Source organism: Eublepharis macularius, chromosome 11 (genome assembly GCF_028583425.1).
Source record: "Eublepharis macularius isolate TG4126 chromosome 11, MPM_Emac_v1.0, whole genome shotgun sequence".
NCBI classification, from domain to species: Eukaryota; Metazoa; Chordata; class Lepidosauria; order Squamata; family Eublepharidae; genus Eublepharis; species Eublepharis macularius.
The window spans coordinates 14,983,831-14,998,093 of NC_072800.1; the positions used below are offsets into that span (position 1 = coordinate 14,983,831).

General features: G+C 44.2%; 1 protein-coding gene across 1 annotated transcript in view; it reads right to left on the bottom strand.

Annotated features, from left to right (window-relative positions):
* The window catches only part of ABCA13 (ATP binding cassette subfamily A member 13), a 345,676-nt gene that overhangs the window by 307,323 nt on the left and 24,090 nt on the right, over positions 1 to 14,263 (bottom strand). Inside the window, exons 4-9 of the mRNA XM_054991725.1 lie at positions 12,532 to 12,686; positions 10,439 to 10,467; positions 7,393 to 7,556; positions 3,368 to 3,422; positions 1,725 to 1,812; positions 578 to 708 (exon numbers count right to left, since the gene is read on the bottom strand). Coding sequence (XP_054847700.1) covers positions 578 to 708; positions 1,725 to 1,812; positions 3,368 to 3,422; positions 7,393 to 7,556; positions 10,439 to 10,467; positions 12,532 to 12,686 — 622 coding nt within the window. The remainder of the gene's footprint in view (positions 1 to 577; positions 709 to 1,724; positions 1,813 to 3,367; positions 3,423 to 7,392; positions 7,557 to 10,438; positions 10,468 to 12,531; positions 12,687 to 14,263) is intronic.

The following is a 14,263-nucleotide window of genomic DNA, read 5'->3' on the forward strand; positions in this document are numbered from 1 at the left end:
TTCCCCAGCCCCTCTTGAAAATGACTGAGTACTAGGATGATTTGGGGGGGGCACATTTGTGAGAGAATTGCTGGTCCAATCATAAATTCATATTCTCCCCAGTCTGTTCCAATTACACTGCTTATGGTGGCCCAACCCTTATAGTGCTGATCTCTTTGGGCCAAGCTACAAGTGATAAATGACACTTGAACAGCAAGTGAACAGACTCATGTGTGTTCCTCCCTGTTCACTTGCCCTCCACTTGCCCACCACTTGAGGAATACACATGAGTCTGTTCACTTGCCGTTCAAGTGTCATTCGTCACTTGTAGCTTGGCCCTTTGTTTGGCTGCATTGGGCAAACAAAACCCTTGACTCTTCTCCCTCTTCCCTCTGTAGTGAAGAGGAAGAAGAGAAAAGGCCAAGAAGAAAACTGAAAACATCCTTGTTATCCTTTGGATGACCAAGCAAGAACTAGGAGGGATTTCAAGCCTCCAGAATTCACTGAAGAGAACCCTCATCTTTCTCTGAAGGCAAATAAACTGCAGTGAGGGGGCAATTATGTTAATCAACTAACAGCCACGTGATCTGAAACGTACCTTATTTAGAGTCATTGTATAGTTTAACACCCTGTCAATATAAATCTTTTCAAATCCCAGTTGTGATTCAAGTTCAGTCTTAACAGATGGGTTCCACACGACGTCCCCAAGGCAGATATTGTATTGAAAACCTGTAAAGGGGGACCACTTTGGCTTATATGCTCTGTTTATTTTCTCCTTTCCTACAACTCATAAGTGACAAGTCTACAATTTTAAAAATTTGGAAGAAACACATCCCATGGTTTGACTATTTGGTTTGATCCATACATCCATCAGCTTTTGTTCTTGGTAACATTTTGGCAAGCATTTTTTTAAAAAAAGTGTCTAAACTTTCTGTATCGAACTTTCTCTATCCAAGCGCTATCTTGGATGCACTTCCCCAATGGTGGCACCCAGGGCTTTTTTTCTAGGAAAAGAGGTGGTGGAACTCAGTGGGTTGCCCTCGGAGAAAATGGTCACATGGCTGGTGGCCCCGCCCCCTGATCTTCAGACAGAGGGATGTTGAGATTGCCTTCCACGCCACTGAGCGGCACAGAGGGTGATCTAAACTCCCCTCTGTCTGGAGATCAGGGGGCGGGGCCACCAGCCATGTGACCATTTTCAAGAGGTTCTGGAACTCCGTTCCACCGCATTCCTGTGGGAAAAAAGCCCTGGTGGCACCAAAGAGGAAGCCAACAACTTGATGTGGGGTAGGATATGGGGCAGGCCCTTGGTCTTTGAGCCTATGGTGACAGAAAAACTCGAGCCAGACTTGTTGGCTTATTGCAACCACCGGGCATGCTGTTGGATGCTCGGAGGTAAAAGGAAAGAAGAGGATACCACCAACAGCCTCATTGACCTAGACAGAAGAGGAACCCAGAGCTGTTAACCAGCAGGAGATACAAGGTGACTGTGGAGGTAGGAAAATGCTGGAATTAAATCGCACAGGTGCTCAGATATGAACTGGCTGGGTGTGCCCAGCACAGCAATATGAACGACCTTAACAGCCTTTACTGAACATGTTTGTAAATCTGCAGGGGGCTGGGGGTGGGGGACAGCAGAGTACCAACCTCCTATGTGCACACTATGCACTCCCCTTTGCAGAGGAATCCTCTGGCACTCTGAAACAGAGCTGAGTGATAACCATCCCTTTTGAGGCAGTTTTTACTCAGCTCAGCTTCAGTGCGCAGGCACCATGACTCCTTCCTGCGTAGCATTGGGAAATGAGTGTGACGGAGGAGGGAGAGCTCATTTTCCTAGAGGATGAAGGGAAAAATCATGCAGTTTTCACTCAGCCCCATTTCAGTGCGCACTGGGATTCTCTGCAACTGATGAGCATGAAAGCATGTGCGCATGCTTCTCCCCACCCCTGTACCTCCCCCACCCTCACTGGCCAGATGAATGGAGCCAGGGGGGGAGGCGGCTGGGGGATGGAAAGCCTATTGTAGCCCCATGTCCGGTTTAGCCCTCTGTTACCTCTTCTATAGGCACATCAGCTTTACTCAGGGGTCATTTCATAGAAAAAGAGCTGGAGGAACTCATTAGCACAACTCATTAGCATAACTCATTAGCATATGTCACGCCTCTTGCCATCACCGGAATTGTGTCATTGGTATAACTGATTTGCATGTGCCACACCCCTTGACATCACCTATCCTGGCTGTTTTGGAACCAATCCTGGCCATTCAGAGCCAAAATTGGGCCCAAAATGGCAAAAAGGGGCTGAAAATGGCTGAAAGGGGGCCCAAAATGGTCAGGATCAGGCCACTTCTGAGCAGGGGAGTGATCCACCACCCGTCAGAGGCCTGATCCAGGCTGTTTCGGCCCTAATCCAGGCCGAAATGGGCCCAAAATGGCTGAGAGTCAGGTGGGCAGGGCCACCTGACATGTGACCTCTTTGGGGAACTGCCAGAACTGCGTTCCTGTGCGTTCCCCCTCGAAATGAGCCCTGGCTTTACTACTATACTAACAAAGTGCTGATTATTTTCATAGGCAAGTTATATGTGGGCAGAACCTGAAAATTACAAATATGCAGGTTGGGGGTAGAAGGCATTTCAGCATCGGGATGGAGAATAGATGGCAGTCACCCATGTCCCCAGATACAAAACTTTACTTTTCCCCAGAGGAGTGAATGATACTCAGCCCCTCGTAGGGAAGAAAGTAAAAGGGTTTACCTGGGCACAGAATCAGAAGGTCAGAGATTTAATATGATCCCTACCCTTTATGGCATAAGACATTAAAGGTGCGATGCTATGAACACTTTCCAGAGACGAAGCCTTCTTGAATAAACTCAAGTAAAATACTGAGTAGACCTACTTAGGATTGTTCCCTAAGGATACAGACTGGTCCAATCCACATAAGCTAACCTTGATTCCCATTTCTCATTTTTTATATAATTATGCCAGCTTAAAACAGAAACCAAAAAAGGGGAGGAGAATAAAAATAGCTAAATACCTTCTCCATTCCAAGCTTCCAAAATGGTAGTCATCGTATTCAGTCCTAATTTCAGGACACAGTATGATTTTTGGTTTGATGGCATTACATTTAAATCTTCCAAGAATGCTAAAGAACTGTTATCACAAAAAAAGACAAGATATCATTTTTCCACAGCGTAAAAAGATAAGATGTACTTAACAGAAAAGATGTGATATACAACATTTGTAAAATAACACTAATTCATTCATGTAAATACCACACTCCATGTGAATGTATGTACCATTAAGTTGCTTCCGACTTATGGTGACTCTATGTATTATTGACTTCTCAAATGTCCTATCATTGACAGCCTAGGGCCATTTCCACACTACTCACCTTCATCCGGAACAGGGTACAACGTCGCGGAAAAAATGCAGAAGATAGCTTCTTCCTGTGCAAGTTTTGCGCGATGCAAAACTCGCACAAGCAGACGCTATCTTCCCGGTTTTTTCACGATGTTGCGCCCCGTTCCGGATGAAGGTGAGTAGTGTGGAAACGGCCTTGCTCTCACGTTGGCTCTTCCTCTTTTCCTACTGCCTTGAACTTTTCCTAGCATTATCGTCTTTTCCAGTGAGTTTTGTCTTCTCATGATGTGACCAAGGAACAATATCCTCTTTGTGCATTCTTCCTTGATAACTTCTCTAGTTTCAGCCTCTAGTTGTTTTGGTTCACATTCAATTGAATTTAGTAATACAGATCTGTTCTTTAAAATCTTCAGTAATGTCATTTAGATTATATTTTATGCAATGGTTTTTTTTAATGTTTTCTTCAGCATTATTCTAGTTTTTAATAACAACAACAACAACAACAACATTCAATTTATATACTGCCCTTCAGGACAACTTGATGCCCACTCAGAGCGGTTTACAAAGTATGCTATTATTATCCCAACAACAAAGCACCCTGTGAGGTGGGTGGAGCTGAGAGAGCTCCAGAGAGCTGTGCCTGACCCAAGGTCACCCAGCTGGCTTCAAGTGGAGGAGTGGGGAATCAAACCCGGCTTTCCAGATTAGAGTCCCGCACTCTTAACCACTACACCAAACTGGCTCTCAGTTTTGAGATTAACAGTTGCTGGTCTGTATCACAATCAGCTCTTGGTCTTGTTTTAACAGAGAGAACAGATCTTTTCCATCTTCTGCCTCCAATTATATGATCTATTTGATACCTATATTCGCCAACCAGTGATGTCCATGTATACAACTGTATGTTCGGTTGCCTGGGGCATGTGCTTGCAATCAGCAAATTGTGAGCTTCACAAAATTCTATGATTCACTCTCCTGCTTCATTTCATGATCCTAGTCCAAATTTTCCAACAGTATTTGATTTTGTTTTGTTCCCTACTTTTGTGCTCCAGTCACCTGTGGCTATCAGCACATCTTGTTTAGGTATATGATCAATTTCTTCCTGGACACTTGCATAAAAGCTTACAATCTCTTCCGCTTCAACATCTGTATTGAATGATATGTTGCTAGGCTTTCCATCATCATCATCATCCGAAAAACAATCAACAATAAGCAGAGGTCACCTGTCATTTTTGTTTGGCCTTACAAGTTTCCACCAGAGACCTAAGCAGTAGTAGTGGTGGTGGTGGTGTTAGTGTTGTTGGTGTTGTTGTTGTTGTTGTTGTTGGTGGTGGTGGTGGTGGTGGTGGTGGTGGTGGTGGTGGTGGTGGTGTTACAGCATTTCAAGGGACATTCTGGGCTGCCACAAGATGGGGGAAAGTTGACCAAAAAAAAAATTCCCCTCCTTGTGGCTACAGAAATTCTAGATGAGATCCTCAAAACCACTATCTAGTTAAGTATGGTATTATTATAATACCTGGTGGGTAGGGAAGAGCTTGGGATGAACTCTGACATGTGAGATGGGAGTCTGCCATCAGATAATCATAAGTAATGACTTACTGGGTTGATATATAGTGGGGGATATGGTACCCTGGGACTGGAACACTCAGGCATGTCCCAGCAAATTTGGCTGGTCCATTCTGTTCAGATCCCAGTCTAAAGAGTTGCCAATGAACATAGAATGGCCGTTTCCACACGCTATTAAAGAGATGAGCCACTTACTGAATGCTGGCTTTTTTTTCACAAATTCCAGACAACTCCGATTTCAAAGTGGAAGCAGGTAGTTTGGCTTCTGTTTGTTCAGCGTCTTTTCTGAGAATGGGATTTCCCACTCTTTCCTGTGCCTGTTAAAATACGCTGAACAAACGGAAGCCAAACTGCCTGCTTCCACTTTGAAATTGGAGTCATCTGGAATTTGTGGGGGAAACCGCCAGTATTCAGTAAGTGGCCCGTCTCTTTAACAGCATGTGGAAATGACCTATCATAGAGCTGGAAAGTATCCCTAAGGGTCTTCTAGTCTAACTCCCTGTGCAATGCCAAAAATTCACAGCTACCCTCCCTCCTCTAGTGACCCATGCTTAATGTGCAGAGGAAGGCAAATACCCTCCAGGATCCCTGGCCAGTCTGGCCTGGAGGAAAATTCCTTCCTGACCCCAAAGTGGTGATTGGCATTACCCACCGGGGCCATTTCCACACGGCTTACCTGGTTCCGAAAACAGCGAAATCTCACACGAAATTACGCGAGAAGATGCAAGAAGACGCGATAACAGCGTCTTCTTGTGAGATTTCGCACAAAATTTCGCTGCTTTTCAGAACAAGGTAAGCCGTGTGGAAACAGTCCTGGCTCATCCCTTCCTGTCCCCCCTCTCACAATCTGCCTAAATGTATATATATTATATAGAATATGAACCGATGGTACAGCAAAACATTAAACTGTCTAGACTCCTTGGCAAGAGCTTGCAGTTTTCCAGCTATAGATATAAGAGAGCGGCATTCAGTTTTTCTTTTGAGTATACAGTTGTTCACAGAAACATCAAAAATTCCTTTAATTACTACCTGATTAAGGTAGTATTAGCAGAAAGTTTCTTTATCATTCTTCAAATCATGCACAGAGCTTCTCTCAGATTGAGGGTTGCCAATTCCAGGTTGGGAAATTCCTAGATATTTGGGGGTGGAGCCTGGTGCGATGAGAAACCTTAGTGGGGTATAATGCCCTAGAGTCTAACCTCCCAGGGTTTTTTTCCATTAGATCTCTAGGCGCCACCTGGACTCAACCCCCTGTACATGAGATTTTAAGAACAATAAAAGAGTTTTAAATTTAATCTCCTCACGTGCACTTACATGCTCCCAGCATTAACTACATGGAAGTATCTACATGGAATGCTGATGAAATTAATCACATGGCTGTACCCACATTTAAAAAAAAAATACACAGGATTTTAATACACGTAATTTCTGATATATTCACTTGAGGCAAAAATAAATTAACAATCCCACAAATGTGCCCTGACCTGGTTAGGCCAGGTAAGCCTGATCTCGTCAGATCTCAGAAGCTAAGCAGAGCCGGCCTTGGTTAGTAATTGGATGGGAGACCTCCAATAAAGAGCAGGGTTGCAGAGGCAGGGAATGGCAAACCACCTCTGATAGTCTCTTGCCATGAAAATCCCAGCAGGTGTTGCCATAAGTCAGCAATGACTTGAGGGCACTCTTCACTACCGCCACCCACAAATGTAAGGAAGAAATGGCAAGCTGAGACAAGAGTACACCATTTCTGAATTTAAAGGAAGGCATTTTCTCTAGACAGTTTTGAAACAGAGCAAGCAAAAACCAGGCACAGGTAAGCCATGAAAAGAATGTGGGACGGGAGAAGGGAAATTTCTCCATCATTAATGACTACAGAGAGGCTTATTTGAAGATGTTTTTATAAAAAGTTCTAAAGCTGCTCCAGGTGAATGTGGGCTAGAAAAGACAGCCTATGTTCTTGTAAACATCTCTAGAGGCCACAGCAAAGCATTCGTACATCCAGGGCTTTTTTTCAGCAGGAACGCAGTGGAACGGAGTTCCGGCACCTCTTGAAAATGGTCACATGGCTGGTGGCCCCACCCCCTGATCTCCAGACAGAGGGGAGTTTAGATTGCCCTCCGCGCCGCTGGAGAGGCATGGAGGGCAATCTAAACTCCCCTCTGTCTGGAGATCAGGGGGTGGGGCCACCAGCCATGTGACCATTTTCGCCCGGGGCGATTTAAACTTTAAAAAACTCCCCCCTTGTTTTAGCTGACCCAACGTGACATTATTGTACGATCCTGAGTCCCACCACTGAGTTCCACCACCACTTTTCCCAGAAAAAAACCCTGCATACATCTGTTGCAGCACATGCAAAGGAAGCAGCCCCAATTCTGTAGCCAAGAACCTGCATTCCATTCTCATATGCAACCTACCTCAGAAATAGAAAGGAAAAACAAGCACACACACTCAAAACCAGTACCTTCCGCTAATATCAATCCAGGTTTTTGAACTTACTTCTGAATCGTATGCAGAAGCTCTGATAAATACTCGATCCCATGTTCTTGGGAAAGATGGCTTGTCTGAAGCCATGGAAGCGAATACAAGAGGTCCCAGAAATAGGGCTGGTTATAGAAGTGTTCCACTGTAGAGATCATTTTCTCAGTTTCGCTCAAGTTCATCTTAAGAAAACAGTGACATTAATGAGAAACGGCATAAGGGGAAGAAGTGCAGGTGAGCAGGGACAGGCGTGTCCAGTTTGATTTGGGTCGGGGCTGAAGTGGACAGAGAGTGTGGACTTAAGCCATCCCCCACTCCATACCACTAACCAGTTCAAGGGAGTCAAAATGTTGCCCACTGGGGAATTTTACATGTACTTTACTTTTTACTTTATTTGGTATTTAGCCCGCCCTCCCCATAAGCGGGCTCAGGATGGGGTACAACATTCATAAAATACATAATTATATAAATACAATTAAAATCATATCATAAAATCATAACTCAGATGGCCTATTGCGCATTCCTGCCCTCAAATACAAAGAGGGAGACACCCAGACGGACGGGATGTCATTGGATAGGAGAAGGCAACGGGATGCTTAATCCTGGCCTCAACCATATGCCCGGCGGAACATCTCCGTCTTGCAGGCCCGCTGAAATGATACCAGATCTTGGCGAGATAGGCCACTGATAGGCTACATTTGATTTTCCCTCAGAGGACAAATAGCACTGCCAAGCCGTTTCAGGTCAGGATAACTACTCTGGGGGGAAAGCCAAACCAAATCAAGGCCACACATATCTGGGAACAGAGTTCTGAGCATGGAACTCCCAGAACACATCTGTCAGCAGGACATGTGGGGGCCACAGGGACTTTGTACAACAGGGTCATAGTGAAAGCAGAATAGACCACGTATAAGGAAGGGGAGGATAATAATATTAGAGGGACAAATAGTGCAACACATCAGGAGCCCTTCAGAAGCAAGGGCTTCTCATTTTGCCCTCAAGTGGCAGGTAAACCCCCACCCAGAAGAGAAAAAAGGCCCCAAAATGGCCTCCATAGTGATGTTCTAGGAATTTCCCCATTTCTCTAAGGCCTTTACCATAGAGATTAAAGGAAATTCCTAGAGCATCACCCACAAGTGATGTCATGTCCCCTCCATCTCAAACTTCACCTTCCCAAGGCACAATCCTTAAAACTTCCCAGCATTTGCTGAGGCAGTATTGGCAACCCTGAGGGGATGGTAAACAGAGCCCCATAAATGCCACAGCTACTTCTTCTCCTGATTCAGCAGTAGATAGAAAGATAAAGCAGGAAATTTCCAGGTTGCAACCTGGCACTATTCACATGCTGTTGCTGTGTGAATAGGCTTGTATTCTTTTGTAATATCCTATTTTAATACATAACAGTCTTGATTAAAACATGTATTATTTATTACCTTCATTTTCCATTTATTCTAAAAATGCCAAGCAATTTGCAATAAAATGTAAATATTCTAAATATCATTAAGTATAAGAGCCCCATGGCACTTAGTGGTAAGCTGCAGTACTGCAGCCCAAGCTCTGCTCACGACCTGAGTTCGATCCCGGAGGAAGCCAAGTTCAGGTAGCCAGCTCAAGGTTGACTCAGCCTTCCATCTTTCCGATGTCGCTAAAATGAGTACCCAGTTTCCTGGGGGCAAAATGTAGATGACTGGGGAAGGCAATGGCAAACCAGTGTGAAAACGGCCCACATGTAGTTTGGCTTAGAGCAACAGGGAAAACTTGATGTGGATCTGGGTTTAAAATTCCCACTGAGAGGGATAATCTATGCCCAGGCAATCCCTCTTCAGACCGTAGGGCTGCCCGTGTGATGAAATACTACGTGATAGATTTATTGTCATTAGCCATAGGCCATCACAAGATTAAAACAAAAAACAAAGACATGCTTTATCTAAAAACTGTTACATTCAGTATCATAGTTAGAAAAATTACAATAAACTGTACAAGGAATTATACCAGTCATACAAATACCCCATTCGAAGATGCCTTGGATCGGATCTTCCTGGCTGCTAATGGAAATTGTGAAACTCTATAGGAGTTTCCTGTTGCTGTCTGCTAACAGGAACACAGTTTTCTCAGGGCCAAGCTACAAGTGACGAATGACACTTGAACGGCAAGTGGATTGAGTGGAGCGCAAGTGAACAGGGAGAAATACACTTGCCGTTCAAGTGTCATTCGTCACTTGTAGCTTCGCCCATAGTTTCTGAGTATGTGGCTGTGGCAGGCAAAATTCCGGCCAGAAATTTAATTCTGGGTGCATTATATAGCGGGCAGTATAATAGATAATAAGGAAGGTTCTCCACTGCAGATAATCTGCAAATACAGACACGGTCTGTGTGATGAAATACTGCGAGGGCTACCAATCTCCAAGTGGGGCCTGGAATTCTCCCAGATTCATAACCCATCTCTAGACTACAGAGGTCAGTTTGCCTTGAGGAAATGGCAGCTCCAAAAGGTAGATGTTATGTATGCCATAAGTATATTTGTCAACCTCCACATGAGGCCCGGAGATCTTCCAGAACTTCAACACAGCTCCGGACTACAGAGATCAGTTCCCCTGGAGAAAATGGCTGTTTTGGAGGGTGGAGTCTATGGCATTACACCCTGCTGAGCTCCCTCCCCAAAACCCATCCTCTCAAGGGTGTATCCCAAATCTCCAGAAATTTCCTGAACCAGAGTTGGCAATCCTAAATGCTCCTCATAAAAAAAAGAAAGATCCTTGCACATAGAAAACCGGCATGGCAGGAAGGAGGCAAGTCTGGAAATCTTTTCCTTGACACTTTGTTTTGCACATGGAGGGATTTTTTTTTTTTAACAGAGGAGCGTTCAATCAACCCCATAAGTCCTTGTCTACCTGTAGTGTGGAAGTGATGTAGCATAAACATGGGTTGATTAAGTAAGAAATAAGCTTTGATCAGTTACCTTAAGCCCCAAAATCCTATACACAACAAAAAAACATTTTATCTTCTTTCAGAAAACTGTCCATGGGCTTACTGTAACAATTAATCAGGCAGCAATTCAAACTTACACCTAAGAACACGGAACTTCCCGCAGGATCTGTAAAAAAGAAAAGAAAACACATTAAGATATTCTACTCTTTACAGAGATATGTTTGGAAATCTCCGATGTTTTCTTTCTCTCTTGTCTCTTTAGCTGTTCAGCCCAGTCCCCTTGATTTCCATTCAACTACCTACTATACACAAAGAGATAACTTGCTTTCACCTATTTATTTGGAATTAGCAGAAAAATCTAGAAATATTGTTTGCCCAAAGTAATTCAAAGCTCTGACTTCCTCCATGACCATTCCAGCCCACACCATTTTTTCCCTGTCAAGTCACAGCTGACTTACGGTGACTCTGCATGGATTTCAAGGCAAGTGATATTCAGAGAAGGTTTGCCATTTTCTGCCTCTGCGTAATGGACCAGGAGTTCCTTGGTGGTCTGTCATCCAAGAACTTACCAGGGCTGACCCTCTTTAGATTTTAAGATTTGATGGGATAGCGCAATTCTGGACTATCTTGGTCTGGGCAACACACACAAACAGTGATTCCGCACACGTTGGATAATGCACTTCCAATCCTCTTTATAGTGCATTTAAAGTGCATTGCAAGTGCATTATCCAATGTGTGCAGAATCACCTAAAGAAAGGAACATAACCTTCCTTTGTTAAGGATAGTAGCATCCATATACAAACAAGGACATTCAACACCCTTGGGAAAACAACATATCAGTTGCTTGCCTGTTTTTGAGCATATAGCTAGCCTGCCCCAGGGATGGAAGCAGACAGCAATTTGCTAATTATATCAAGGGCTGATTCCGCACACATTGGATAATGCACTTTCAATGCACTTTATCAATCGTTTGAGGTGGATTTTTTGTTCCACACACGAGGATTGAAAGTGCATTATCCAATGTGTGTGGAATCAGCCATAGATGCTCTAATTTTGACCACCAAACCCCGATTTGAATACAAATTCCTAACACTGCTCCCAGAAAGAGGCATAGGCTCATGTTTTGGTGAATGTCCAGAGGAAGCGAAGCAAGTACTGCAGAAGTGGGGGTGGGGCCACGGCCCAAAGGTACAACATCTGCTTAACATGCAGCAGATCCTAGGTTAAATCCATGGCACCTTCAGTTAAAAGAATCAGGTACGAGAAGATGTTGAAAGACCTCAATCTGAGACCCTGGAGAGCTACCTCCAGTCTGAGTAGGCAGTGAAGACCTTGATGGAACGATGGTCTGATATGCTCAATGGGTGTAATGTGTTCCCTATAACCCCACCCACCTTCCTTAAAAGGTGAACTGCAGTGTTTTGTTTAGAAAGCCTAGGTATGCTGGGATTACCAACTTTTTTCTATAAGAGCCAAGCTACAAGTGACGCCTGACACAGGTTGGACACTTGTCAGCTTCCCTCAAGTTTTGATGGGAAATGTAGGCATTCTGGTCTTGCAGCTTGGCTCCATTGAATTGAAGTTTACAGAGCGGCAGTCTATGGGAGGGAGAACATGCGGTTGGGAGGAGAGTACAGGCGCCAGGCTCTCGCCAGGCGCCCCCTTCCCCTCCACTGGGTGTGTGTGGAGGGGTCTGTAAATTTCAATTAAATGGAGAGCCAAGCTGTAAGACCAGGACGCCTACATTTCCCATCAAAACTTGAGGGAAGCTGACAAGTGTCCAACCTGTGTCAGGCGTCACTTGTAGTAGCTTGGCTCTAAGACTAATAAAATTTGTGGTAGGGTAAGATCTTCTGGGAGTCACAGCTCACTTCTTCAGACTGAGTCAGCTGTGACTCACGAAAGCTCATACCCTAACACAAATTGTGTTAGTCTTACAGGTGCAACTGGACTCTTGCTCTTTTCTACGGCTATAGACAGAACAACATGGCAACCCATCTTGATCCAACTTTTTTCTGGTAGAGCTCATATGCTATCAGCAGCTACCTAACAATTCCCATTTTGCTCTACAGAAAGTGAGTAAAGGGACCGGAGGGTGGGGGCAGCAGTGTGGCAACAGCTGTGCCTGCAACCTCTTTCAAGGCTGCTGCGAATATGCAAGACCAGATGATCGTACTCTTCTGCTTTTCCCTGTTCTTGAAGCTACACATCAGAAAGAGGGTTTTCTTACCCAACAGTTTTGATCTTTCCTCCCAAAGTGTTTGCAAAGTAGCTGCTTTCTTTGTGGTCTCTTTAATTCCCTGCATAAGTTCCTTAATATCTTTCAGAAAGGTCATGTCTAGAGGATCCGTTATGCTGTTGTGATCATGCTGGAAACTAGAAGCTCTGTTAATAAAAGAGGGAAATTAAATTAAATGCCTTACAACCTCACCCTGATGCTTGTTTACTTGAAAGCAGGGCTCATTTTGAGGGGGAATGTACAGTAACGCAGATCTGGCATTTCCCCAAAGAGGTCACCTCAGGTGGCCCCACCCACCTGACTTTCGGCCATTTTGGGCCTGTTTCAGCCTGGATTGGGGCTGAAACGGCCTGGATCGGGCCTCTGACGGGTGGTGGATCACTCTTCCGCTCATCAGAGGCCCAATTTTGACCATTTTCAGCCCCTTTTTGCCATTTTGGGCCCAATTTCGGCCCTGAATGGCCAGGATTGGGTCCAAAACAGCCAGAATAGGTGATGTCAGGGGGTGTGGCATATGCAAATCAGTAATACTAATGACACACTTCTGGTGATGGCAAGAGGCGTGGCATACGCTGATGAGTTATGCTAATGAGTTATGCTAATGAGTTCCTCCCGCTCTTTTTCTACGAAATGACCCCTGCTTGAAAGTAAGTCCCCCTTCATTCAATCTGACTTTCTCAGATAAGTGTTCCAAAGATTGCAACCACGCAACCTGATCCAGTGCAGAGTTAGGTGTCCACTGATGTATCCCATAAAACCCTGTCCAGTGTGTGTTCACTTTATAAATGAAACCAGGAACTAGTGCCTGGATAAATACAGGGTTTAAATTGCACATTGAGCTGTACGTGTATTGAATGTAACATGAGTATTACTCAATGGCATCTATTTATTTATTTATGTTATTTGTGGTCCACCTTTCTCACCAAGACTCAAGGTGGATTACATAGCGTAAGTCAAATACTATCAACAGGATAGGACATCCAATAAACAAAGCAATAATGTTTGGGTTTCAGAAATCTGAAAATGGAACTGAGACAAAAGTCAAGTATTAACATGGTAGGATCAAAACAATAAAGAGTCCAGTAGCACCTTTAAGACTAACCAACTTTATTGTAGTATAAGCTTTTGAGAACTACAGCTCTCTTCCTCAGATGCATCTGACATGCATCTGACGAAGAGAGCTGTAGTTCTCGAAAGCTTATGTTACAATAAAGCTGGTTAGTCTTAAAGGCACTACTGGACTCTTTACTATTTTGTAACTACAGGCTAACACGGTTAACTCCTCTGGATCTATGACCATGGTAGGATCATACTTACAGCAACAAACAGTATGTACTATACACTGTAGTATAGTCCACAGACCCTATACCTTTACCAAAGCAACTTCCTGAAACATTTTGTTACAATACAGCCCTAATTACCTGAGGAAAAAGCCCTCCTGAATAATTCAGTTTTGCATCGTTTGTGGAAAGCCAGGTGGGTGGGACCCTTCCTGACCTCATCAGGCAGGAGGCAATGGTTTGCTTGATAGCAGATAACGAGTTCAAGAGAGACTGCCTCTGCACTTTAAAGTTTGTCTACTGTATTTACTCCCTTCTCTCTTTTTTAACTTTATGATTTATCGTAGCTCTGGGTTTCCCCACTGAGGGTTTTGTGTTCAGTATGAGTGTCCAGACTTGGCTGTTAGATACGTGAATGATCATAAGTCTTAAAGGCCACATCC